Below are 27,759 nucleotides of genomic sequence, written 5' to 3' on the forward strand. Positions count from 1 at the left end.
TAGAATCCAATGTTATCCTGTTGACCAGGTTCCAGTAATCTTTAGCTCAGAAATTGATAACCTTTCTTATGGAAATGATGACTCAACATCTATGATTGAAATAAAAAAATTGCACTCTCAAGCCACATCACATACAAATCCAAATTTTATTGCAATTATCAAACAAACAATTTGAGAAAATAAATATGAAGCATATGTACCTTCAATTGTTTTCTATGCACCAAACAAGAATTTATTGTCACAAATACATACTCTGATACCAAAGCTTTAAAATACTACCTCCCTATCGTCATCAAAATCAAGCTCCAAGAGTCCATCATCATTCAACCACAGGTTAAATATTATTATTTTGGTTCCTTGAACCCCAATATCTTCAAACTGCAAAACATACAGATAAATGAATGAAAGCAGCATGCCTTGAAAAACAGTAAATATGGAAAAACAATCAGAAGCTTAAAGAAACAAGCGCAGAATAAAGCCTTCAACAATCATTCATAGAGATAAAGATGCAACTCAATATATTCTAGGCAGTGCATTCATCCAATTCTTTTACCAATTGGGACATATTGCTGACATCTAATCCCTTGCCTTGCATTTGATAAACCACAAACTTGTTAAGACAAATCATAAATGCATATTATGCAGCAAGAAATTGCAGGGCTACATTTTATGATTCTTCCATTTCACTGTTTACTTCCATTAAGGACAAAGCTATTGTTTAAAATAAACTTGAAAAACACTAGCAGAAGTGAACAAGGTAAACCTACAGTTTCCATGAGCTTGATGTAAGCTCATAACAGAGTGTAAAGAGTAATGGTGTTAAATTGGGATGCTAAATATGTCATTCATATAATAGCCTCAAATAACAGGTCATTAGTTGATATGGATTTTAAGATTAAGGACACTGATCTATTCTTCTAGACTTCATACCATCTTTTCTTATAAATCATTTCCCAAACACCACACATATTGCCCTCACTTTGACTAGTGTCAGAACAATTGTTAAGCTATCTGTATCTAAAAGAGCATCTACCAAGAACTTCATTGTTAAACTATGTAGAGCACCTACCTAGAACTTCATTGTTAAACTATGTAATTACAAAGGATAGTAAAAGAATAACAACTAGTGCTTAAAAATGTGATTACTAACATGTGAAATATGCTCTATTATGTTAAATTCAATTACAAAAGTTACAACAATGTCAATGTCTAATGTTGCATGCATCAGTTCTTCTAAAGCCCCACTACTCAGGTCAACTCATTAACTTGGACAAATCATGATAACTTTTAAATGTATAGATATTATAGGTAATCACATATATATGAATATATTACACAATTATATAAGTGTATATACATATGTAAAATATACATAATGTGTATTTATATAAAGACGGCTAAATCATAGTGTGTGAATATATATTTGTGTACAAGATTTACAATATACATGTATATATAAATCTTTTATATGAATGTTTTATTATATCTACATATAATCATTATATAACATATAATTATATACTTATGAAAAAATTTATAATTGTACATACAAACAAAGAGAACTTGGAGTACCTTTAAGTAAATACACACAAAGAGAAGGAATTGTCTGGAGCACAAAAGGCTCAATGACCTCGCATTTGTTCACTACAACTTGCAACTGAAAGAAAGGTATTCTAAAATTTATTACACTTTTGCATGAAGTTATGCTTTGAAAAATGATACCAAAAAAGACTAATATTGGATATCATTTTCAAGCAACTGCAATAGTTGTCAACACGGAAGCATAAGAAGCAATTTGATCTCACTAGTTTGCAAAACTTTGGTGTACTAGATGAATGGGTTTAAGAAGAGCCTAGTTGTTGACTGAAGAAGATGTGAAGTGAATTAATTTGGAAGTGACAACAATGGTCGATGAGAAGAATACATATGTTTAGATGATAAAAATGAAAAGGGCAATAAAGATGAAGGACATGATGATGATTGATATTGTCTATTTTATTTTACTTGGATTTTGAGAAACTTGGATGTAAAACATTAAATCTTAAAAAAATTTATTTTTGTATATGTTTATGTAATTTATATTGTTCTTCTGAGCCTTGTGACTGATTACCTTGTTTTCTTTGTTTCATACTCACAAACATTGAATACGTTGCATTTTTCTTATTAGATGTCATTAATAGCTTATTGTCTTGATTTTTGAGCCTTCGATGTTTTGTGTGGTTGATTGTTATTTGCTTTGTGATATTTTGGCTTTTTTTGTATTTAGTACACCACTTATTGCATCATGAATCTTCGAAATTTTTATTTTAAGAAAATCTTAAAATTTTCACCATATGATACCTATTTTTAGCATTTCCACTGAGTTACGATACGCATTACAACCTTCATTTATTAAGCATTTCATCCATTTTAGGTTCCATTAGTTTTATAACTATTTCTAGAATGCATTGCTTCACATGGCAGTATTTCTTTTGTTTTGTGATGTTTACATGTACTCTATGGTACCGAGACACTTCATTTTGCCCTCTGTACCCTTGTCGACACACGTATCCCTGTGTTGACACGCGTCGGCACCCAAACACGCTATTTTACCCTCTGTACATACAAGTTTGTATTCAATTTATAATTACATTTTCAGTTTTTATCTTCATATTTTCAGTATATAATATATATTTTAGATATAGCATATATATTTATATTATATTCAGTTCAATTTGTATTAATGTGATATATATAACTGTGTCCCCGTACCCACATTTTTTGGAATTTCAGTGTCGTACCCGTACCCGTACCCGTACCCAGGTGACATAGCATGTACTGTTTTATGAGTTCTCTTGCTTTTGTCCTCTCCCTCTCTTAAGGCATGTTTGCATGCCGGGAAAGAGGTCTCTACGCATCCCATGGCATAAATCCTCCTACCAAATCAAAATTGGAAGCTTTAGATAGACATCCAAAAGTGTTTAAAAGCCATCGACCGACATCTACTCATCCCAATCCTTAAGGAAGGACTTCTATTCATGAAAGCTCACCCTCTACTTCATTTAACTGGAATTTTTTTATCATAAAGAAAGAAATTGATAACCAACTTTTCAAGTGTCTGCAACAAACCCATGGGAAATCCTATCAAGCTTTCATGTTATGAATACTTTGACTCATAGTTACAGGAACTGCCTCCCTAAAGGGAGAAGTGCGCTTCTGAAGTGGGAAACATGGGGGAGACTCATTTCCCATTTGTGCGAAGTGTGTTTCCCACTCGCTTCTCAAATTGTTTCTTTTTCTCATCCCTTTTGTTTCCCATTCGTTCCCCCAAGTTTCCCACTCGCATCCCCTTGCTTCCTTCCTGTTTTTTTTTTGTTTTTCAATTTTTTTTTGCCTCCCCTCATTTCCTTCATGTTTCCTTTTTCGTCTTTCATACACATCTATGATCACTTCCAAAACGAATCCCGCTTTACGTTTCATACTACTTTTTAATACTCACTTCCCCGCTTACCCTTCACGCTGCTTCCCGTATCCATTTCGCTTCCCAATAACTATGATTTGACTACATGTAATATAGGTGGGGCAGATTCACAAATAAAAGTTATTCCAAAGGCACCTAGCTCGTGCTGCAAACTTGCTCACCAATGCCTAGGTTTCAATCAATCATTTGCGAGAGCCGCTTGAGCAACGCCTAATCAAGGCACGCTCTCTTGTACACGCCGCAAGATTATAGGTTTTCATAGACAAGACAAAGGAAAATGTATTTAAAGGTATGGAAGCTTTGCTATAGTATTGGAATCTTGGTACATGAGAGCCTTCATAACTTGACCCCAACTAGCTTTGGCGTCTTCAATTAGAAATCGGTTTAATAGAATCATCATCATTATTTAATATTATTCTATAGTAATATACTAATACACCTTATCAGTGTTATCAAAAACGCGCCTTGAGGTGCAAAAGGCATGCCTCGCCTTGAGGCGCGGCCCTCTGTGCCTCAAGGCGCAAGCCTGAGGCGCAAAAAAAAAATCACAACAAGACTTCTGAGACATAATCAAAAAGATTTTTGTAGGTTAGTCTCATATATTTTCCAGTTATTCCAGTTATGTAATAAGTTTCTTAGTATATTACTATATTTTAACTTTTGTTGGTTAATCTCGTATATTTTTCAGTTATTTCAGTCATGTAATTAGTTTCTTAATATATTTTAACTTTTGTTGGTTAATTTCATATATTTTCAGTTATGTAATCAGTTTTTTAGTTACTTTTATATGTTAATCTCATATTTTTTAGAATAATCACATATATTTTAACTTTTGTAGGTTAATCTCATATAGTTTTCAGTTATTTCAGTTATGTAATCAGTTTTTTAGTATATTTTAACTTTTTTTGGTTAATCTCATATATTTTTCAGTTATGTAATCAGTTTTTACTTTTTAGTTACTTTTATATGTTAATCTCATATTTTTTAGTACTTATTAGATTTTTTATTTCTTATTGGTTGTTATTTCATCAATAAAGCATTTCTTTATTTATTTGTATTTTTAGATATTTTTTTATAATTTTTTAAAAGTTTTCAAAAAAAATTGAGGCTTACGCTTTACGCCTCGCCTCAATTTTTGGTGGAGCGCCTCGCTACGCCTCAACACTTTTCACAACATTGCACCTTATACACATTTGTGTGCTATATACATTGCAAGCAACATTACCCAAGGAGCTCTCAAGCACATTGATATGGCCTATGACAAGGATAAACAACAATATTCAGATGGCACAATCAGTCTTCGCCATGTTTTTGTGGTGGAACCTTTACTCGCTGACTGCCAAATCCCCTCTATCATTTTGTTTCACTTATTAGCAACTGCTCATTGACCACATTATAAGCTTGATAAGACAATGAATTGTAATGAAATATGCGGAAAAACAAAACAAGAGCCTCAAAGGGCTTATAATAACATAAACACAAAGTGCACATGCACAAGTCCACCAAGGGACAATACAAGGTGCCAAACATAGGCAATACAAACAGCCACTAAGGGCAATACCATGCATTAAGGCACAAAAGCAAGATTAAAAATAAATAATATTTTACTCATAATATACTCATAAAATGAGTTAGAATGCTTTAGAAGAGCATTAGAGAACAAGAGGGGATTCACCCCATTTTATACACAAGAGAGTCTCAAATAGAGTTGTTTGACTCTTCCAACAACTCTATTGACTAGTCAACTCTATGTTGACTAATCCAAAAAGAACCCAACAACTCTATTTGGTCTTTGACCAAAAAGTCCCTATAAAAACAGAAAATGACAAAAAGAACAAAATAAAGTAAAAGTATTAATGTGCCCCTAATGGGTAAAACCTATTACAAAGATTGAAATGACCAAAATACCCCTAATGGGAAATTACCTATTATATATATACATGTGTGTGTGTGAATACATACAAAGCATATATATATATATATAGAAGCATATATATATATATATACACACATACAACTTTAATACGAACTTCATAGTACACATTATGTGTCATGCTTTTGCTTTTATTTTTTTTGTATCTTACATAAATACACCTTTCAATATTGGAGGTATTGAAATCCTTTCAACAAATTTATTGTGCTCTTTTATGTTTCAGCTCCTTACTGCCTCGTATAACACTTAATAATATCAGTCTAAAAGGTATGAATTCTCTTGCAGACCCCTAACTAGGTGCAACTTCATTGTTTGTTTAGTATAACTTCTCGTGAAAGTTCAGAGCATATACTCAAGGTTGCTCAACTTGCTTTCCCTTTAAGCTTCTTTCATTGAATAGCTTCAAATATATCTTTTGTTTCTACTGTCAGTGCAATTTCATAAATATGTCGATCTGTCAATAGCAGCTTGTTTGATTCCTATTGCCTCTCCAAGGTTCTCTGCCTTTCAGTAGTCACATCCCTATTATGAACCATTAACATAAAAGGCATTATTGCTTAAAAAAGAATAATAGTTTCTTAAGGCCTAAGTCACACGGACTCGGCTAAAAGGTCGACGCACCCACGTCGACACGCCCCGACACGGGTGCAGACATGGGTGTGCCTTAGGACATGGGGCGGACACGGTCAACTAAGTGTCGGACTGGGTCAACGCACTAGGGCCGAGTCCATCCACATTTTGGACTCGGTCAACTTTGACTGAGTCTATTTTTGTCCATTTATTAAAATTAATTTGGACTCGGGTCGGGTCCGGACCGACCCGACCCGACCCAGATCCAAGATGGTATCGAGGTCGGATCTTATTATTGTTATATATATTTTTTTAAAATATATATATATAGTCGAGTCCCCGTATCCAAAATTTTTGAAATTGCTCCGCACCCGTGTCGCACCCTTACCCGCACTAGTACCCGTACCGTACATGTACTCGTACTCGTACCCGTAATGGAAATATCAAACTTTCATTAAAAGTAAACACCAGCTTTTTTGTTTCGGTGGACAATTAATGATTAAGATTTCAGACACCAGATTAAATCCAGAGTAAACACTTAGCAGCACTTTAAAATTTGATTTGCCATTGATGAATGATCTAGTTTGAGTGCCATTTCTCTTGATAAATCTATTGTCATATCCAATATGTAATTGTGCATTCAAGCACATATAGAGACAGAGATGAAGCAGTGGCGCTTCTCTTTTCAAAGGAAAAAAATCTCATAAGCCATCAAATTGTGTTTCAGTATACAAGCAATAGGTACCAGAAGGAAGCAGATTCTTATAGATATACCCATCTTAGATGCATAAAAATACCAACAGATAACTGCTGCAAGCAAGGATAAATTTGATGTATACAAGGTAGGACGTACCTCCTGCATAAGCTCCTCCTCTGAGGAAAAAGGAGACCACTCAAGGAGAATTTTCATGTTATTTGTCCAATCATCAAGTGAACTATGGATCATCGGTCTCGCATGGCCATCAAAAATTTCAAAATCAACCTATGGTACAAATCAAGTACATAAATTTGGGGCGATGTTAACATTACAGCAAGGAAGTACTTGATGAAGAACAAAATACCAATGGAACAACAACATCATCCTGTCCAGTTTTCCTCAGGAAAGTATATGAAAGAAACCCGATACTTTCTGTCAGGATGCTGGCCAAAAAAGCAATAATTAGAAAATTGATAGAAGTGGTCAGAAAAGTAAAAAGAAACCCAGTGGCAAGAAAAGAAAATCAAATTTTAGATAAACCATAATCAACTTTTCATGGAAGCAAAACTTTGATGTAAGAATCCAAAAAAGATTTTAAAAAATGCTTAAACATGGCAATAAAAAAAAGTCAAAAGTAAACAATAACCTGCCTTGACACATACATTTTAACGTGGACCTTTTTGCTTTGTTTCCTGATTCTTTCAAAGTCAAATGAATGAACAGTTTCCATGTTTATTTTTATGTCTTTTTATTGTTTATGTGGGTTCTACAGGTAGATCTTTCACACCGACTACAGCTTTCTGTCTTTAGGGATGTCAATGGATCGGATTTTATCCAACATCCTACCGAATCTGACTTTGTTCAGTCAGATTTGGTAAGCAAAAACCATATCCAAATATAATACGATGTGGATATTTGATGGATATCCAAATTCGATTACATGTGAAAAAGAGGATTTGGTATGAGCTTTTCACCATCCAAGCCCGAATCCAAATTTGAATCCATTCAGGCAACATCCAGTTAGTTGAATCTGGCTTGGCCACATTCGATCCGAATCCAAACCGTTTACATCTCTCTCTCTCTCTCTCTCTCTCTCTCTCTCTCTCTCTCTCTCTCTCTCTCTCTCTCTCTCTCTCTCTCAATGGCAGGTCCACCTTGGCCACATTGCCCCTGATATTTTTCTCTTTAGCTACCTGACTCAATCTATGTTGGTGTGTGAGACCAAGTTGTTAAAATGTATTGTATGTGGCATATATACATACGCTCAAGGGTATTTAGTATGTATGTAAACTGAAATACCCTTTGGGGGTATTTCAGTAAATTCATCTTGTAACAGGTATCAGTCCACAGGGACTGACGACCTAATGTGTTTAGTTGTTTTTTATTTCTCTTTTTTATTTTGTAAAGCTGACAGCTTTTGTACAGCTGACAGCTTTTGGAAAGCTGAACAGCATTGGGTGCTGCTCCAACTAGCTCTTGGACCAGCCCCAACAGCTAGAATTCTAGCCATTGGGGCTGGCCCAACAGCTAGTTGGGCCAGACCAGAGTTACCGGAAGCGTCTAGGTAAAAGGGGAAGCACGCTTCGGAAGCGTGAAACGTCGCGCTTCCGAAGCGTGAGGGGAAGCGCCACTTTTAATTGGGAAGCGTGCTTCCCATATCACGCTTTTCCAATTTTTTTATATTTTTTATTTTTTTTTATTTTTTTCGCTTCCTAGGTCGCTTCCGAGACGATTCCCGACTTGCTCCTAAGTGGTCCCACGCTTCCCGCTTCCTAAAATTTTGAAAGTGCCTCGCTTCCCACTCCCGCTTCCCATATCGCTTCCCGCTCCCGCTTCCTCAACTGGCAACCATGGGCCAAACCTTTGATACATGGAGTGCCTATTTAAAAGCACTCCTTCCCTTGTTGAATAAAACTCTCTTGTTTTTTGTGTTCTTGGTCCATTTTGAGAGTTTGTGTGATTAGCCCTTAGTGGCTCTATATATTTGGCCCATTAGTGGTTCTTGTACTTGTGAGTACTTCGTAGCCACTCTGTGGTATTGTATTTTTGCACTTGTTGCTTCATTATATGGTATTAAAGTTTTTGGTTCTCTAGGACAAAAGCGTGAAGAGATTCGTGGGATTGGTGGAGCATTGGTTCGTCGGTTCGTTGCCTCAGAAAGCATGCTGTCAAACTTCTTCAACACGTTTTCCTTGTCTCATTCTCTTCTTCTTTCTTATTCTTATCTTCAGTCTTTCTTCCACTAAGGTCGATAAAAAATTTGTAACGATGGTTCCCATCAAATTTGATGAGAAAAACTACAACATGTGGGTTGCGGCGGTGAAAAGAATACTCATGGGAAAAGACTTATGGCATTTTGTTGATGGATCCGTATTGAAACCACAATTAATTCTCACAAAATTGGTTATTGGAACCGATGGTGGATCAAAGGAAAAAAACCTTAAGGGAGTTGAAAAGGAAAAGGCTATGATTGATTACAAAAAAGCCTATAAAGAGTGGGAAGTAGGTCATGTCAAGGTTCTTTCACTCTATGGGTAGTATGCATGAGGAGCCTCGCTCTGATATTTCTTGAATTTGAAAGAACCGATGAGGCTTGGGAATATGTTAAACAAACATATACCCAAAGAGATGTGGCACACAAATGGGTTCTCAAAGACAAAGTACATAATTGCAAACAAGGTGATAAGACTGCGAGAAAATACTATAGTACCCTGAAGAGGTTTTGGGATCAATTGGCTAAACTTGAGCCTAGATGGGAGACCTCAAATGATGCTCAAGAATGGAAGAAATACAAACATGAAGAACAATTGATCCAATTTTTTAGAGGACTTAGACCCGAATTTGAACAAGTTCGGGTCAATATTATTCATAGGGAAAATCCCCTTCCCTTACATGAACTTTTGGCTCAAATATGCATGGAAGAGACAAGACTAAAGTCTATGTCCGAATCTAAGGAGACAAAGGATAATGTGTTGGCCGTCTCAAGACCGGGGGCCAATATAAATATTTACAATCCACTCCATTTTTCAAAACCTTAAAATAGGAAGCTTAGATATGATGACTTAAAAAAAAAAACTATGTTGACTTGTCATAATTGTAGAGAATCGGGCCATATTAGGCCATTTTATCCTAAATTCAAAGGAAAAAAAGAAAAAAATATAGCATCTATGAGAGCATCTTACGAATAAAGAAGTCTAACCAATGAAGATTCTAAATCTATTGGAACCATGTTCTCTCAAATCACAGAGGCCCTTCATCCACTAATCAAAAATTCTTCTCTCTCCAGTGGCACGGTCTCTACATCATTACCTCTCGGTAAGATTTCATGGCTTTTGAATTCTGGAGCCTTATTTCATATGACTCTACATTCTTCTTTACTTTCCAAATGATGTATTAATTCAACAACAAAAAATGTTTTTACAACCTGCGGGTCCTCTCTTAGTATTCAAAGCATTGAAAATTTTGAAAACACTTCAAAATTCTTTATTCCAAAAGTTAGTCTTGTCAAAAAACTAAATTTAAATCTTTTGTTTGTTTCATAAATCACCGACCATGAGTGTAGTGTCTCCTCGTCCAAAAAAAAGTTTTGTGCAGGATCTTAAGTCCGAAAAGCATATTGGGGAAGGCTATAGAGAGGGAGACCTTTACTACATGGATTGTTTCCTTTTTTGAAAAGCAATTTTTTTTATAATGTTCAAAATGTAAATTCAGCTTTATGGCACCAAAGATTGAGGCATCCTAATTTGTCAAAATTATCTCATGTACCCTATTTAAAAAAAATTTTGTAACAAAAATATTTATTGTGAAGAACGTATTGTTGGCAAAACGAAGGCTCTTTCCTTTTCAAAAAGAACCTTTTTTTCTTATAAACCATTTGAATTGGTGCACTCGAACGTACGAGGACCCTCTCTCATTTTATCTAAAGATGGGTTTTCTTATTATGTAATATTTGTTGATGACTATACAAGATATTCGTGGATATACTTCCTTATACACAAAAATGAGGTTTTTGAGAACTTTAAAAAATGCATAACCTTATCAAAAATCAATTTGAGACAAAAATTTCTATCTTCCGCTCTAACTCTGGGAGAGAATTTATGTCAAATGATTTCAAAACTAATTTTGAAAATAATAGAATTATTCATTAAAGATCATGTGCCTACACTCCTCAACAAAACGGATTAACCGAGAAAAAACATAGGCACATAATTGAAACCACTATAACTCTTTTAATTGCAAAAGATGGTCCAAAATATTTTTGGGTTGAAGCATGTTTGACGGTCGTATACCTCATCAATTGACTCCCATCGTCTAAGCTTCAAAACATCGCAAACAAGTGTTGTGAATAAAAATAACATATGCATCAAATTCATTCATGATACACAATTCAACAAGTTAACGTGAACAAATCTAGATTTAACAAGTAATATGAACTAATTTAGATTTATCAGTAATGTGAGTAGGATAACTTTTGTTTCGATATTAGCTGACCTGCAGGTACGCACAAGGCACGAAACGTAAAAACAACTAAGGCTAATCCAGGAGTTTATTATGTCATGTATTTTAGATATCCCGGTTAGCTAGCAGAGTCCGCTCCTAAGGGAACGACCAATGATCGAGAGAGAATTTTCCAAAGACCACTCGTTCAAAGGGTGCATCCAACTTCTGCAAAAGTCTATAGGATCTACCACCTAGGATAATTTTCGATAGCCCCATCTCCTAACTCCGATGACTGGGGACACCGAGTCATTTGCCCGAGGGGTGGTTGTTAACAACCTGTCCATCAGAGTTTTGTATCAATTCATCCTCTCTTGATGAAAACAAAGGAGTCGAATGGGTATGTCAAGTGTTACTTAACTGAAGACCTCATTCTATATGCTCTGGTCTTCCAACCCATTTGAGCATCTTGCCTGTGAAGGAGAAACATCACCATTATGTGATTTCAACAGCGTGTCATTGCATATTCGAGGTAACTACAGACCTCTCATCCTACTCATTGTAGTATGCAATGTACATGTCAAAAAGTACAACCACGATGAGAGGGGTATGGATTTCTCAAAAGAAACCCCCATATTAATGTGTTGTGAAAGAAACAATATAATCATTTGAAATGCTCTGATCCTTTAAACCAACACGAGAATCTTGCCTATGAAAGCGAAACATCACTCTGTAAATGATATCCACAATGTGTCATTCACACGCTTCGAGGTTACCACAGACCTCTCATCCTACTTAGCGTAGTACAAGCATATCGTACATGTCTAAAGGTACGGCTACGATGATAGGGGCATGGGTTTCTCAAAGGATAACCCAACACAGAGTTTCACAAGTACATGATGTAAGTAATTCAAAATTAGACATGCTTAGTCTTGTGAATCAGGAAACAACATGCATGATTTAGAATTTCTATGAATCTGAAATGCTTCTCCCAAGTGGACCAACTTGAGGGAAAGCTAGTTGCTCATTTGCAACCCACAACATCTTCTAGCTTTGCTTTGCAAGACTTCGAACTCGAGAAATTGGGATCTCCACAAAGAATCCTCTTCTCGAGACAGTAGCGCATATACGCAAATTCGCATCTTTTTTTAAAAGAGCGAAAATGGTATGCACTCTCGCGTGGCCTGCAAGACTTGCATTTAAGGAGTAACAAATAGCCAAAAATGTAAGTTTGCGCTCTAAGTGCGGTGACAAGGAAACAAGAGCAGAAATGCGAAAGCAACAACCTGTGCACATAAAGCGCGATGGTAATGCAAGTACGAAATAGTAAAAGCAAATACAAGCCTGTGCACATAAAGCGCGGTTACAAGTAAAGACAGAAACAGTAAAGACAGAAAGTAGTAAAGACAGAAAAGTAAATGCGAAAGTAAAAGCATGTGCATATCAAGCGTGGCGGCAACATAAAGCAGTAAATACAGGAAAGTAAAAAGGACAAGGATCGTGAAACTGCGTCCTTAAGTTAAAGGTGTATGTATACAGATATACGTATATATATATAGTCCATTGTCCTCTCTTTTTTATTTTAACTTAAATTGATTTATTTTAGTTCATCCATTGTCCTTTCTTTTTCATTTTAACTTTTAATTGCTTTATTTTAGTTAGTCTATTGTCCTTTGCGCAACTTTCCCCTACCTTGGGGAATCGCAGCATTGCATACGTCTTCAAGTGTAAGTAATGTATGTCTTGGGTCGTGGGGTGCGAGCAAGATCCGTTGTGCGAGCTGTGAAAGAAAATGCGTGAGTACCCAACCAAAAGCTTGAAAAGAAACCAAATGGGGGTGAGGCAAAGGTGGGGCTCGACTGTCAGGCCGAGCCAGACTCTTGCTTGAAAACAACAAGGACAGAGGGGTGGGCTCGGTAGTGAGCCCGACCCCCGCCTGCCAAGGGAAAAACGAGGAGGGAGGCAAGGGGATTCACGCCTGCCTACCGGAAAAGCAAAGAGGCAAGGGCCTGACGAAAGGAAAGGGAAGCAGGGAAGAAGTCCCCTGACTGCCAAAAAAGCAAAGAGGCAGGGGCGAAAAGGAAAGGGAGGCAAGGGCTTCACCCCTGCCTGCTGGAAATGCAAAGAGGCAGCTGACGAGAGAAAAAGGGAGGCAGAGACTTCACCCCTGCCTGCTGAAAATGCAAAGAAGCAAAAAAATGGGAGGGAGAGGCAGGGGTGCAGCCCCTGCCCCGCCTGACAGATAGAGACAAAGGGGCAGGGGGCACAACCCCTGCCCGTCGTCAGGGCGACAGCCCTGCCCCAACATCCTAACAGAAGAGGGGAAAAGGGCAGGGGTGTGGCCCTGACCCGCCTGTCAGAAGGGGACGAAGGAAGGGGGTGAGGCAGGAGGGTCAGCGCCCTCCTGACGGCGCTACCCCAGAAGACAGAGAGACGGGCAGGGGCATCGCCCTTGCCCACCGACCGGAAAAGCGAGACAGGCAGGGGCATCGCCTCTGTCCGAAAAAAAAATGAGACAGGCAGGGGCGATGCTCCTAACTGTTAACCGAAAAAAGAGAGACAGGCAGGGGTCGTAGCCCTTGCCTGTCAGCAAAAAAAAGAAAGATCAAGAGAGGGGGGGATCTTACATGAGAGGAGACCGGAGAGGGGGGTCGCCTGCGTGAGCTCTGGCAATCAGAAGAGGACGAGGTGCGAGGGAGGTAGGGAGAAAGAGCGAGGAAGAAGGGGGGTGCTCGAGAAAGCGGGACGGCAGCTGGGTTGCCGGCAGCAGGTGGCCGAACGCGGGGCGAGGGTCGTCGGCGAGCAGGGTGCCCACAGGAGGGGGTCGATTGCCAAAAAAACGACGTGAGAGAGAGAAAGAGTTGTCGAAGGGAGGAAGCCCGTCGGCCGAAGCTGGAAGGTCGAACGAGGGTGAGAGGGGAGGAGCAGTCAAGGAGAGAGAAGAGGGAGGGTTGTCCCTCCATGCCCTTTTAAAGGCAAAGGGGTGGTTGTTTAACAGGGTTTGGATCTGGGTCGGATCCGGATCCGACATGGGTTTTTTTTTTTAATGGATTTTACACATTTCATGGAAGAACCAAGCATATCGAAATTGATTATCACTATGTACGTGAAGAATTTCTGAAGTACACCATCACTCTACCTTATGTTACCTTCTAATATCAAATAGCAGACTTCTTCACCAAGGCGCTTTTGTCACCTCGATTTTACTTTCTTCTTGACAAACTTTCGGTAATTACACAATAAGTTTGAGGGGGATATTAAAATGTATTGTATATGTGGCATATTTGTATTTGTATTTGGCCCATTAGTGGCTCTTTGTATTTGGCCCACTAGTGGCTCTTGTACTTGTGAGTGTGCACCTTTGTAGCCACTTTGTGGCATTATATTTGTGCACTTGTTGCTTCATTACACAGGTCAACTTCCAATTGGGTCTTGCCAGGCCCATTTTAAAACGGGCTTAAAATGAGATCCAATATGAACTGCTCGCTATCTCTCTCCAGATCCACCTTGGCGGTTGGCCACATTGCCCCTGATCTTTTTCTCTTTCACCACCTGACCCAATCTGTCTAGGTGTGTGAAACCAGGTCAGCTTTCATTTGGGTCTTGCGAGGCCCATTTTAAAATGGGCTTAAAATGAGATCCAATCTGAACTGGAACCAATTTGATTTGGGTACAAGTCCAAGTATGGCATGAATAATACACATTAGCAGGTTGGATACAAGTCAAGTATGAACAGAACAGGAATCAGATAAATCCGTTTTAAATTGGACCAACAGCCAATTAAGTTGATGTGGGTTTAGGTTCAAGTTTGGATATGATTAAGATTGTAGATCTGTATGAGTTAACAGGTTCAGGTAGAAACCAAGTTGGGTACAGATCCCAATTGAATTTGGTTTGACTTTGATTTGGATATGACATTATAAACCTGTATAAGTCAATGGGATCAGGTTTCAATTGAACCCATTTTTTAATTGAGTTATTATCTTCTACCAAGATTACATATTGATAAACTTTAAAAAAAACACTATAAATTGAATAGCCTATAAGAATCACAATGCTAAAGCATGTCGAAATTTATAGATGAAAATATTTGAGGTTTATTTGGATTTTTAATCTTTTAGGTTAAAAAATATTTATCATATAAGAAATGGTTTTGATTAATAATAATGATGTGAAAATCAAGTATAAATTGTGTTTGGGTATATATCAGGTTAAGGACTATCTGGTTCGAGCTATGAGTCAAGTCCAAAATGGGTTCAGATACAGATTGTATAAAACAATTTGGGTCAGTATAAACAGTCAATCATAGGTACATCTCAAGTTCAAGTTCCATCTTGTTTGGGTAAAGTTGCAATGGAACGATATGGGTCAGGCTTACAAAAGGTTGTCCAAACTTGGATCTAAATTATATCTGATGAGGTAAGATTAAATCTGGATCTTAGATGTATGTGAATGTATATCTTGTTCTTGGTATTTTAAAAATAATATTGGATCAAATTGTAGCCCTAACTTAAATTAGTTCCAACCTAGAACAACAGTTTAAATCCAAGAAATTGAAGTACCATCAAGTAAATTGAAAGAAGCCTTCAAGGTCACAGGAGGCCAAGTAAGATAAACCAAGGGAATTGACTGAGGCAACAAAGCAAGCTACTTTCCACTGGCATTCTATTATCAACAGCTTTAAGTTACAAAGAGTTTGCCTAATGAATAGAAGATTGGAATGTCCAAAGGTTCCAGACCTATATCATGTGAAGAAATAGCTGCTGATGAAAATTGTAAATGAAACTTCTCTGAACTAAAAGAGTTTAACATACACAACTTCTTGCTTGAGTCAATGGCAAAGGTAAAGACTACCACTGGTTTGGAAGTAAATGTTAATTATCAAATACAAAGGCAACATACCCTCTGTAACTGGTACGACTGAAGACTATGGTATCTGCACCAAGTCGCATGGTACTTGTCTTGAAGCCATTACCATCTGCACATTGCATTCACTACTGACCTCAGGAGGGAATAAGAGACAAATGTATCACGTAAATAAATTACCACATGAAGGCAACAAAGAATAAAAAAATTAGATGTCAACCATACTCGACCAAATATTCCAAAACAGTTCATTATTTCCAAAAGCTTACATAATAACTCCTATTACTAAATGCAGGCAGCACAAGCAATTCTTTGTTTACAGACAGCAGGCTAGGATAGTTACACCAATGCATTATCTGCCAGATATAATGCATAGAATCTGACCAATGATAACAACAGCTACCACTTTTCATATAAAAATATAAAAATGATTCTTTGAATCATTTTCTAGGAAAGTAAATGATACACCACTCATGCAATCAAAGAAAAGAACAGTTCAAGCTTCCATATCATCAAGGGTGTCACATATTACATGGATTACATGTATATAAAAATGGTTCACTGAACCATTTTGTAGCCATGTTAGCGTTATTACCAGTGATGCAATCAAACAAAAGAATGATCTGAAGCCCCATATCATCGTCGAAGAAGTATTAAATGGCTTAGCATCAAAATAACAATATACTTAGACAAAGATAAGCTATAAACAATAGTAATTGCTTTTTATATTAACCATCTAAATTCTCTTCATTTCAGTAACACTGACAACTTTGTCCCCATGACACATCCATCACAGTTTTGGTTGCTATTCATAGTGATGACATGAGCACTCTGGGGCATCCCCAAGAGTTGATTTCAAATGCCGCTATGCAATTACAACTTATCTTTTCTCGACAGCTACAAAATACCAATACCTTTAGCACCTGGACCGACAACACCTGGTGCAACAACAGGACCAGCTTCACTTGAGGGGTGGTGATTTGGTAACAGTAGGTGGAAAAGTAACTGTCACCTAATCCTCTAAGAACCACATATTTTTTGGTACATCATATTTATGCATTTAAAATCCATGTGCCGCATTGAGACAATGAGAAGGCACACTTTTGTGCACATACACACACAATTGCATACAACATTGATACATATACCAAAACATAGATGACGACATATATAGAGTAAATATTATGTGCAGTCAATTTCTACATGCTATCTAGTAGAAAACACTCTTTTCACATTTTTTCCAATTTTTTTGTGGGATCTGACTATATAGATATGATTTACAAGGTTCGTTCAGTAGAAAACAGGTAAGTTCATCAAGATCTTAAAAATCACCTACATTGTGCATGCTTTTATTGTCACGAAATATGCAAAAAAACAAAAGCAAGAACCACAAATGGCTTACGACAACGCATGCACAAGTCCACCATGGGATAAAACAAGGTGCCAACATAGGCAATACAAACAGCCACTAAAGGCAATACCATGCATTAAAATAGCCACAAGTCCACCATGGGATAAAGCACAAAAGCAAGAATAAAATAAATAACATTTTATTCATAATATACTCAACTCTATGTTCACTAGTCCAAAAAGAACCCAACAACTCTATTTGGTCAACCAAATAGTCCCTATAAAAACAGAAAAGGACAAAAAGAATAAAATAAAGTAAAAGAACTAAAGTACCCCTAATGGGCACAACCTATTACAATGCTGCGAAATGATGAAAATACCCCTAGAGGGTATTACTTATTACATCATTATAAATAAAATATATATATACATATATATATATATATTTTAATATATATTATATATGTACAATATGAAACAAATATATGTGTATGGTAATACATACATACATATATATATATACACATGTACAACTTAACATTTATGTCCAGAAAACACGATCCAACATCTGCTCCCCAGTAAACAGGCCATGTTGAACACATGTATGTGGTCAGACTGAGTCAATAAAGCTTGCACCTATGATTTCGAACTTGACATTAAGGGACAATCAGTCATAGATAATGGATACCCATGTGTGTGTGTGTAAATGTAAAAGAAAGACTCAGAGCAGAGGTGAAAAGGTGGCAGCAAAACAGATTATACAAGAAGCATAGGACAAGGAAGGCAAGAGGATGAGCTTGAGAAGATGATGCAGCCAATCTTGATGAGGACTTACCTAGGGAAATTAGCTTGCTCTAATACCATGTGAGACCATGCCAGAAGGGCATGACTATTTAGTATGACATCTAACACAGTTTTGGCAAAGACAGGATACTTTTTAAGGCACATGACAGATAGAATCAGAGTTTTGTTGAACATTATGAACATTGTGTCCAACCACATCCATCCTAACTTAGGATGGATATTTCTTTCTTCAATCTGATTGTTTCTGCTATATTATTCTTCAAATGCAAGTCATCAATTTGCGCTTTTATTATGCAACTCATGCTTTAGTCTTCAAGTTTTGGAGAAATACAAGCCTTTAAACTAATCCTTTCTTCTATATTACACATTTTAAGTCAGTCACTAATCATAATTTCTTGAAATCACTAGTCATGAACTCAGGCTTTCAAATGCGACTTTTTTTAATTTTGCAGATGCACACATGCATGAATGCATGTGATTCTCTGTATTTATTTTTACAGCAAGTGTGTGTAACTACAATGAGTGAAAAAAAAATAGCTGAAAATGCAATGTGAATTACATGGATGCCTACTTTGAGTGTTTTCCATATTCCAACCACATTGGACCTCAAGAAATCCTGTAAAATACAAAAATCATGCAATACAATTTAATAAGGATAATGTCAAACCGATCAAGTGTACAACAACAACTACGCCTTCATCCCAAAACAATTGGGGTCGGCGATATGAAACAACAAAGAAAATCATTATGGGTCTTCCACATGAATCCTTCTCCTCCATTCATTTCTATCCAATGCCATGTCCTCGGTGAGGTACAAAGCATTCATATCCTTTCCTATCACCTCCATCCATGTCTTCCTAGGCCTACCCCGACCTCTTTTAACTAATATATTTTCCCATTTCTCCATCCTTCTAACTGGAGCATCATTAGGCCTTCGTCGAATATGTCCAAACCACCGTAAACGATTCTCTCTCGTCTTATTTTCAATGGGTGCAACGCCTACCTTCTTACGTATCTCCTCGTTCTGAATCTTATCTTTTATTGTATTTCCACACATCCATCTCAGCATACGCATCTCAGCTACACTCATTTTTTGAATATGATGTCTCTTGGCAGCCCAACATTCCGTACTATATAGTAAAGCGGGCTTAATAGTCGTCCTATAAAACTTTCCCTTCAACCGCGATGGCATTCTACGATCGCACATTCTACGATCGCACAATACTCCCGTTGCACTCTTCCATTTCATCCACCAAACCTTTAACCTATGATTTACATCTCCATCAATTTCTCCATACTTTTGAATGATAGATCCCAAATATTTGAAAGAATCATCCACCGGTGTTTCGTGCTCACCAAGCTTCACTACACTCCCATCACTACTTCGTTGCTTACTAAATTGACATTCCATGTATTCTGTCTTACTCTTACTCAACTTAAAACCTCTTGCTTCCAATGTCTGTCTCCATAATTCTAACTTAGCATTAACCCCAGCTCTAGACTCATCAATCAAAACAATATCATCAGCAAACAACATACACTACGGCACATTTTCTTGAATTGATCTCGTAAGCTCATCCATCACTATAGCAAATAGGAAAGGGCTTAAAACAGATCCTTGATGTAACCCAACCGTTATAGGAAAATTGGTTGTTACCCCTCCACAAGTGCGGGCATTGGTTACTACTCCTTCATACATATCTTTAATTATACAAATGTACTTAAGAGAAACACATTTCTTCATCATTGTCCACCAGAGAACGTCTTTAGGTACTCTATCGTATGCTTTCTCCAAATCAATAAAAACCATATGCAAATCTTTGTTCCTCGCTCTATTTCTCTCAATAAGTTGTCTAAGAAGATGTATAGCTTTCATAGTAGATCTTCCAAGCATAAAACCAAATTGATTCTCCGATATCATGACAATCTTCCTCAACCTAGACTCAATCACCATCTCCCAAAGTTTCATAGTATGACTCATGAGTTTTATACCACGATAGTTTGTGCAATCTTGTATATCACCCTTATTCTTATATAGAGGCAACAAAGTACTCTTCCTCCACTCATTAGGCATCTTATTTGTCCGCCAAATCTTGTTAAAAAGATTTGTCAACCATACTAAACCTTTTTCTCCCAAGCATTTCCAAGCCTCGATAGGTATACCATCTTGGCCAACTGCCCTTCTTGATTTCATTTTCTTCAAAGCCTCTACAATTTCTTTCTTTTGAATCTTGCGCATGAAGTCACGATTCATCTCATGAAAAGGAATGGAATAGTCTCCAAGATCCTGAGCATGACTTTCATTAAATAGCTTATCAAAATAATCTTTTCATCTCTCCTTAATCTCCTCATCTTTGACTAAAACTCTTTGTGTTTCATCTTTGATACATCTAACCATACCCAGATCCCTCGATTTCCTATCTCTCATTTTTGCAATCCTATAAATATCCTTCTCACCCTCTTTGGTATCCAACTTGTTATAAACCTCCTTATGTACCTTATCCCTCGCGTTCCGAACTACTTTTTTAGCTTCCTTCTTTGCTATCATATACTTCTCCAAATTCTCATTATCACAACTTTTACTTAGATTTCTATAACACTCTCTTTTAACCTTAATAGCTAATTTGACATCCTTGTTCCACCACGATGTATCCTTACCTAGCGGTGCACCGCCTTTAGACTCACCCAATACCTCCTCAGCCACCTTTCTCATGCCACCCGCTATCTTATTCCACATAGATTCTGAATCATCCTCGAGACACCAATCAACTTCCTTAACTACCCGCTCTACAAACATTCCTTGTTTAGCTCCTTTGAGTGCCCACCACTTAATTCTAGGATCTATCCTATGTTTATCCCTTTTGCGGCATTGTCTAATTCTAAGATCTAAAATTAAGACTCTATGTTGTGTAGCTACACTTTCTCCCGGTATAACCTTACAATCGATGCAACAACCCCTATCTCTCTTTCTAAGTAGGAAAAAATCTATCTGACTCGTATTAACCCCACTTTTAAATGTTACTAGGTGAGACTCCCTCTTCCTAAACCAAGTGTTTGGTAAGATCATATCATAGGACAAACCAAAATCTAAAATCCTTTCTCCACTATCGTTTCTTTCAACTATACCATAGCCTCCATGGATAGTCTCAAATCCATCCCTACAAACGCCTACATGCCCATTAAGGTCACCGCCGATGAAAAGCCTTTCTCCATAAGATATCCCTTGTAGTACTCCATCTAAATCTTCCCAAAATTGACGCTTAGTGGAATCATCTAAACCTACTTGAGGTGCATAAACATTAATAATATTAATAATATCCGTACCTAATACTAATTTAATAAGTAAAATCCTATCACCTTTCCTACGGACCTCAACTACATTATCTATAAACTCACGACTCATAACAATCCCTACTCCATTCCTATTCCTATTCCTATTTATTCCTGTATACCAAATCTTATATCCCCAAGGTTCTATCACTTTTGCTTTCTCACCTACCCATTTGGTCTCTTGTAGACATAAAATATCAATCTTTCTCCTACACATAACATCTACTAACTCTACCAACTTACCAGTTAAAGACCCTATGTTCCAAGTGGCTAAACTAATTTTATGGTCTTGGACTAACTTCTTTACCCCCACCCGTTCAACAAAGTGAGGGAACCCTTGCCTATTTGACACCACACCCGGGCGCCGGTGTGACGCGTCGCTTCCGGGCGACGACCTAGCAACCCTTGCCCATTTATCACTGCCTCCGGGCCTATAGAGTACAGCGCGTCGCTCAGTAGGGAACACCCCAACGAAATTCTCATATTGGTTCATATTCATAGGGTATGACTAAGTTTTTATGTTGGCTGTCACAGGCCTACCGCAACCCTCCTCCTTTATCCAGGCTTGGGACCGGCAGTGTATAACTAATTATACACAGGCGGAGTCAAACCGATCAAGTGTGACACACTAAAAAAACCATCACAAGATTGTGCCAAACACAAAGCTATTATGTTCACGCTTCATAGAACAGATCCATTTACTAAAAAAAACTATGTTTAACAAGTTTAGAAAACATTCATTAGTTACAGGTAAAGAAACAGAAGAGAAAAGGGAGAAGAAATGAGCATAAAATTATCAACATACATTGACCAATTGTTGCACTTGTCTTCTTCGAGGAATAACCCAAGCTCATGCATTGTCTCATGCATTCTGGATCCATTCCACCTCCATTGTCTGCAAGGATCTTTATATCATAATCAGTAGTGACAAGAAGAAACACAATACAAAGAGAAGAATATTATAAACCACTGTAAAGATATGAAAAGATAAAATCAAATCAATTAATTACCTTGGAAAATCATAGCAGGAGAGTTATCTCGCTTGTTACAAATTTTATCAACCTTCACAAAAGTTGCACCATTTTGGATCTGGAAATACATGAGCAAGATAATTCAGGATAAGATCTAGAAAAAGTCCAGCATAAAGAAACCGGCTTCATAAAACGTCATCAAGAAATTACATTGTTCAAAGTATGCATTGGTTTGGAAAATAATTTCAACAAAATGGTAGATATACAACCTTCTTCAGTAAGCTTAAAAAAAAGGATTTGAATTTTGTGTCAAGGAAAAAAGATAGCAAAATACTTGTGTAACTATCACAATAAATGAAAAAGAGAAATAAACATAAAACATTGATTAACTTTGGCATTATTTTCTACAAAGGAAAGTAAAGAGAATCTTCATGCAATACCTCATCAACTGCATTGTCCAAAAGCTCCGCAATAGCTGTATGAAAATCAAGTTGGATTGAGTTTGAGAAAAAAATAAAATAATATAAATAATAATGTGAAGTAGCACAACATCAGGAACATATTAAACAGGTTAGTGACACTGTCCAGAAAATTTGATAATGAATTAAGAAATAAAAAAATTATTTCCAGCCATCTAAAAAGTGCATTCTCCATGACATGGTCTGAAATGGCTTCTCTTTTTGTACATTATGTGTGCGTCCCAAGACTAAGTGTGATTAACTTCACAGACACACATATCTGAGATTGCAAAACATATTAAATGCATTGATGCACTTGCATTATTTTCTCTAAAAGGGCATGATACATACATTTCCTTCAAACAGGCCACTATATTACAGTATTACTACTACTGTAAGCATAATGTATTAATTTACAGAAAACGTTAAAGCTCAGACTATCACAAAGAAGCAACTTGCATGGCTTTAGAAAAAGAATAGTCTCGAGATAAAACATGGAGATAAAGATGTGAATGTGTGGAGAATGCACCACAATATGATGAGAACTAGGAAGAAATTAGTTTCTATTTTATTAGCTCCAAAGGACACTAGCAATTGAACTGTCTTGAGATAACAATTAAAATATGCCTATTTCAAGTTATATACAACACTACATGCAAATGTCACTATATGTTCCAAAACATTATTTTGGGCATAAAATCACAAACATACCTTTCTGTTTCAAGTGGACTAAACCTACTTATATAGAGAAGACCTCAATATCCAGCACACACCAAATACATGCATCGCCTACATCCCTGTGGCTTTGAAGTTGTATGTTTCTAAACAACTAGCTTTTTTTATTATTAAGAGTGTCAAGTGTAGTTAGTTAGTGTCTAACCAAGATGGGCTCATCCACGATAAGAGCTGGGCTACTTTTTCTTCAATATACAAGACAAGGAATAGTCATCATTGATAACCCAAGACCTTCAATTGAGAAGATAGTGAGACTCCTGGTGGTAATTTGTCCAATATGAAAGTGGATATGCTAATTTAACAGAAGATATACCAATATGGGCATACACCTAGAAAAGCATAATAATATACAGTAGTTCAATTAAAATTCAAATAGCACCAACCTCCAAATGCCCATTTGTGGGACGTTGCATTTGAATGAAGAAATTTTGGGTGCACACGAACATGTTCCATTTGACCTGAAAACAAATATATTCAGATAAGTTCAAGCTCTACACTGCACATTACCATGATCAAATCTTCAAATGCATGATGTGCTAAAGGTGACAACCTATGTTGTATCATAATGTTGGTATGATACACTAGAACACATATCATATCTATCAGGTATAGCGATATAATACACACCTGACTCCCGAACCCTGTGTATCGCATGCATATCGAGTATATCGCCCAATACACTACAATACATGGAGTACAATACAACCCTGTATTTTGTGAGATATGCATGACATTCATAACATATCATCTTGATTATTGGATTTGAGATATCATCTTGATTATTGGATGTTCGAAGTTTTATATAGTTCATAATTTTTTAGATATGTGCTATTATGGTTTTATTTTTAATGACACTGTTTCTTGCATTATGAATCTTCTAGAAAGTTTCGTAATTTTTTTGAATTTTTTTGAATTTTTATTCTTATCAGAAGATGCACAATATGATACAATATGTATCTTATTTTCGGCACAGCCAATACAGGCATCGTTGTTTTCCAACCTTGGTGACAGCTATTCCCTCAAAAGCTAAAGGTGACAACTCCCTCAAATGCTACTACAGCTGTAAATGAGCCTAGCTGACTACAAGCTCAGATCAGCATAGCACATACCGAACTCGAGCTCGCATGAAATTAAACATCTACAATCAAGTCAGCAGTTATATCAATTTTTAAATGGACTTTACAGGAGTTCAGTAAGATCTTAGCTAGCCAAACTCAAACTCAAGCACAGCTCATTCAACTAAATGAGACCCACATTAACCTTGAGATCAGCTTGTTCACTAAATAAGTGAGCTTGAGACATCTCTCAGTGAGACAAGCCAAGCCCGACACTCTCATAAGGTGATCAGCTTGTTTGTCACCCTTAAAAGCTAGTAGTGAGAGAATGTTGGGATGTACTCGGTACCACCTTTCACGGATGATATTTCTGGGCTAGAGAAGGCATTGTAGTCCCCTGCTTTCCAGAAATTGTGGAAATGGTTCTGTTGAGCAAGTGCATTAAAGGATTCATGATGGGAAGAGGAAATCCCAGATGGACTTTCTATCTGATTGTTACAATTCTGCAAGACCCTTGAATCACTGTCCGCCAAACATAGTCCAGACTCACTGAGAAGCAGCTTAGGAAAAGAAGTACCAGAAGCGATCGATACCCTCATTGGACTCATAGTAACTTCTTCAGATGCTGGTAACTGTTGCAAAAGGTATTCAGAATTTTCTCTTACATCAGGTGCAGTAATTGGAGGTGACTGACATGATATTATGCATTCCTTTGGTTCTACTTTGCAATCTATTAAACTCTTGGGATTTTCCTTTTTCACAAGTGGTTTTTCCTCACGCAAAACCTGGTAGGATAGCCTTTTCCCCTGGCTTGAATCTTCATCATCACTGCTAAGTTCAACTAGATCAACAGAAATGTTCTGATGGCTTGATGGCATTCTCCTAGCAAGATCTCCTGTAAAAAAAAACAATACCGTTTGCAGATTACAAAATTGCCAATCTTTTTACATATCAATGTATTAGATAAAGATACCGCACACCATGACAGTATAGATAGCTTCTGGTTGAGTTTTGCACAAAATAGTTGCAAAAAAAAACTAACAGCTTTAAATATGTAGATGAAGTCATACGATACAAATTATCCACTGAACCCTTGTTGGAGAAAAATTAGTAGTTTCAAATTCTATATACGAAATGCAGAGTGGGAGTCTTCCTATCAGCAATTTAAACAGGTTTAAGTGAGTGTATAAAGTTAAGCTACTGTCTTTTGATCGCTACCCGCCTATCTCAAACCAGGGAGTATGAACAAACCAGCACACACTCATTCAGGTTCCCAACAGAAGTGCATAGGCAGAAAGCATGGCAACCAATTAAACATCTAAAATCGTAGAATCTAGGACTAGAACCAGACAATGTGTTCCTTAAACATTAGGCATGATCAAAGGCCAGAAAAGAAAAGAATCAGAGTGACCGATCGAAGGGGAAACACTGAACAAGGTGCCATGTTCAGACAGATGGTGAAAGAGTAGAAAATGAAATTTTCGTTTACTCCGGCTTCCAACATTCCTGGCTAGTCGAGTAGACGGCATCGTAGTTGCCGGAGTAAGAGCCACGCAAAGAAGCAATTGGCAGAGCAAAAAGCAGGAATCGAGTGCTTAAGCACTGCATGAAGCGTGAACTGTTTATGAAGCATTAGGAGAAGTGACTAGAAAGCGCCCAAACCAAAATGAAACATGTATTTTGCTTAAATGCATCGTTCAGCATTTCTACAAAGAAAATATCCATCGCATATGTAGGTCAGATAGAAAAAGAGGAGTACAACTCCCCTAGCAAGGAAAGTGCAATTTCAATAAGAACGAGGTTCCGTACTCACATTGTGAATGCCTTGAATCCGCATACAGCCTAACATACAAAAGGGCCGAAAATATGCGCATTGAAGCAAACAAGATGAATGGATGTCGCGGGAAAGAATCTGAAGTAACTTAGGCTCTAGCATCATATAGTATAATAGTAACGAATAAAGAAATAACACCCAAGATGATCATACGTATAGATGATGGACAGTTTCCGCTTTCTTATACATGTTTCTCGAAAAAAGAGAAGATACCCTCTTACACTCTCACGGAAGCCTGAGGAGGTTTTTCCGTTTAGGGCGTCTCTGGTTACACCCATTGATCCGATCTATCAAGAACCAGATCTGTTGGGGAAAAAACAACATCCTAAGTTATCCCACATAATCTGGATAGGTGAGCGCCCCGGAACGCCCCTGTATCTGGGACGATTGGGAAGGGTTCGGCCCTTCTGAAATTGACAATATCAGAAGAGAGAAAGAGAGACCGTAGGGAACGCCACTGAGGCCGGAGTCAAGCTCGCCGGGAAAACCGTGCAACCGGAAAAGGGTGAATCGACGACGGTCTGAATATTCGCTGAGATTCAAAGCGTCGAAGATCCCGCGAACCCTTGGTATTGGAGGGGAATTCCAGCCGAGTCGGCGGCATCGTCGTCCACTGAGTAAAGTGGACCGTTATTTATGGAGGGGTGTCAATAGGTCGGGTTTGACCCGGACCCGATCCGCATGAAACCCTATAAGAAGGTCCGATTAGAGTGTGGGTCAGACCCGAAGGATCCGATTAATATATGAAGCCGAGTATTGGTTGTGAAATTTCACACCAAACCTGGGTTTGACCCATTAAGATCTGTAATTTTTCAATGTAAAAACCGCAACAAAATATTATTTTATCCAGTATGGTTCAGGTTTGATTCATGTAATTCTTATAAGATTCGATTATTGTTTTTCTACCATTATCTTTGGGTCTAGTTCAACTTGGATATGAACCAAAACTGATTCCTTAACACCCTTATTTATGGGGATGAGAATGTGAAGCAGGTTATATGTTACCCCCCGAAACACGCAGGTGTGTGTCTCGGGTCTGAATGAGCGCCACGTATGTAAGCATGTGGGGCTTGTTTCCCCGTGTGTATCTGTATGACTTAGCATCGAAGTCTGGTGTGTTTGCAAAGACTTAAGTATCCTTTCCTGCCATTAACACCATGAAACGACATTTCGAGTAATGTACCAAAATGTCCTTCATCCAGAAAATGGAGGATAACCTTTTGTTTTCGCCCTAAGCAGTAAACACCTCTGCTTGAAGA

At 37.4% G+C, this 27,759-nt stretch overlaps 1 protein-coding gene across 1 annotated transcript in view; it reads right to left on the minus strand.

Annotated features, from left to right (window-relative positions):
- Window positions 1–27,088, minus strand: part of LOC149817695 (protein MICRORCHIDIA 2-like) — a 122,661-nt gene extending 95,573 nt beyond the window's left edge. The window contains exons 1-10 of the mRNA XM_089983948.1: window positions 26,944–27,088; window positions 25,016–25,561; window positions 23,995–24,069; window positions 22,859–22,893; window positions 22,458–22,536; window positions 22,253–22,342; window positions 16,000–16,075; window positions 7,025–7,103; window positions 6,817–6,945; window positions 280–378 (exon numbers count right to left, since the gene is read on the minus strand). Coding sequence (XP_089840074.1) covers window positions 280–378; window positions 6,817–6,945; window positions 7,025–7,103; window positions 16,000–16,075; window positions 22,253–22,342; window positions 22,458–22,536; window positions 22,859–22,893; window positions 23,995–24,069; window positions 25,016–25,544 — 1,191 coding nt within the window. The 5' untranslated portion in view covers window positions 25,545–25,561; window positions 26,944–27,088. The remainder of the gene's footprint in view (window positions 1–279; window positions 379–6,816; window positions 6,946–7,024; window positions 7,104–15,999; window positions 16,076–22,252; window positions 22,343–22,457; window positions 22,537–22,858; window positions 22,894–23,994; window positions 24,070–25,015; window positions 25,562–26,943) is intronic.
- Between the last annotated feature and the right edge of the window lie 671 nt (window positions 27,089–27,759).

Source organism: Nuphar pumila, chromosome 13 (assembly GCF_984573655.1).
Source record: "Nuphar pumila chromosome 13, dmNupPumi1.hap1.1, whole genome shotgun sequence".
NCBI classification, from domain to species: Eukaryota; Viridiplantae; Streptophyta; class Magnoliopsida; order Nymphaeales; family Nymphaeaceae; genus Nuphar; species Nuphar pumila.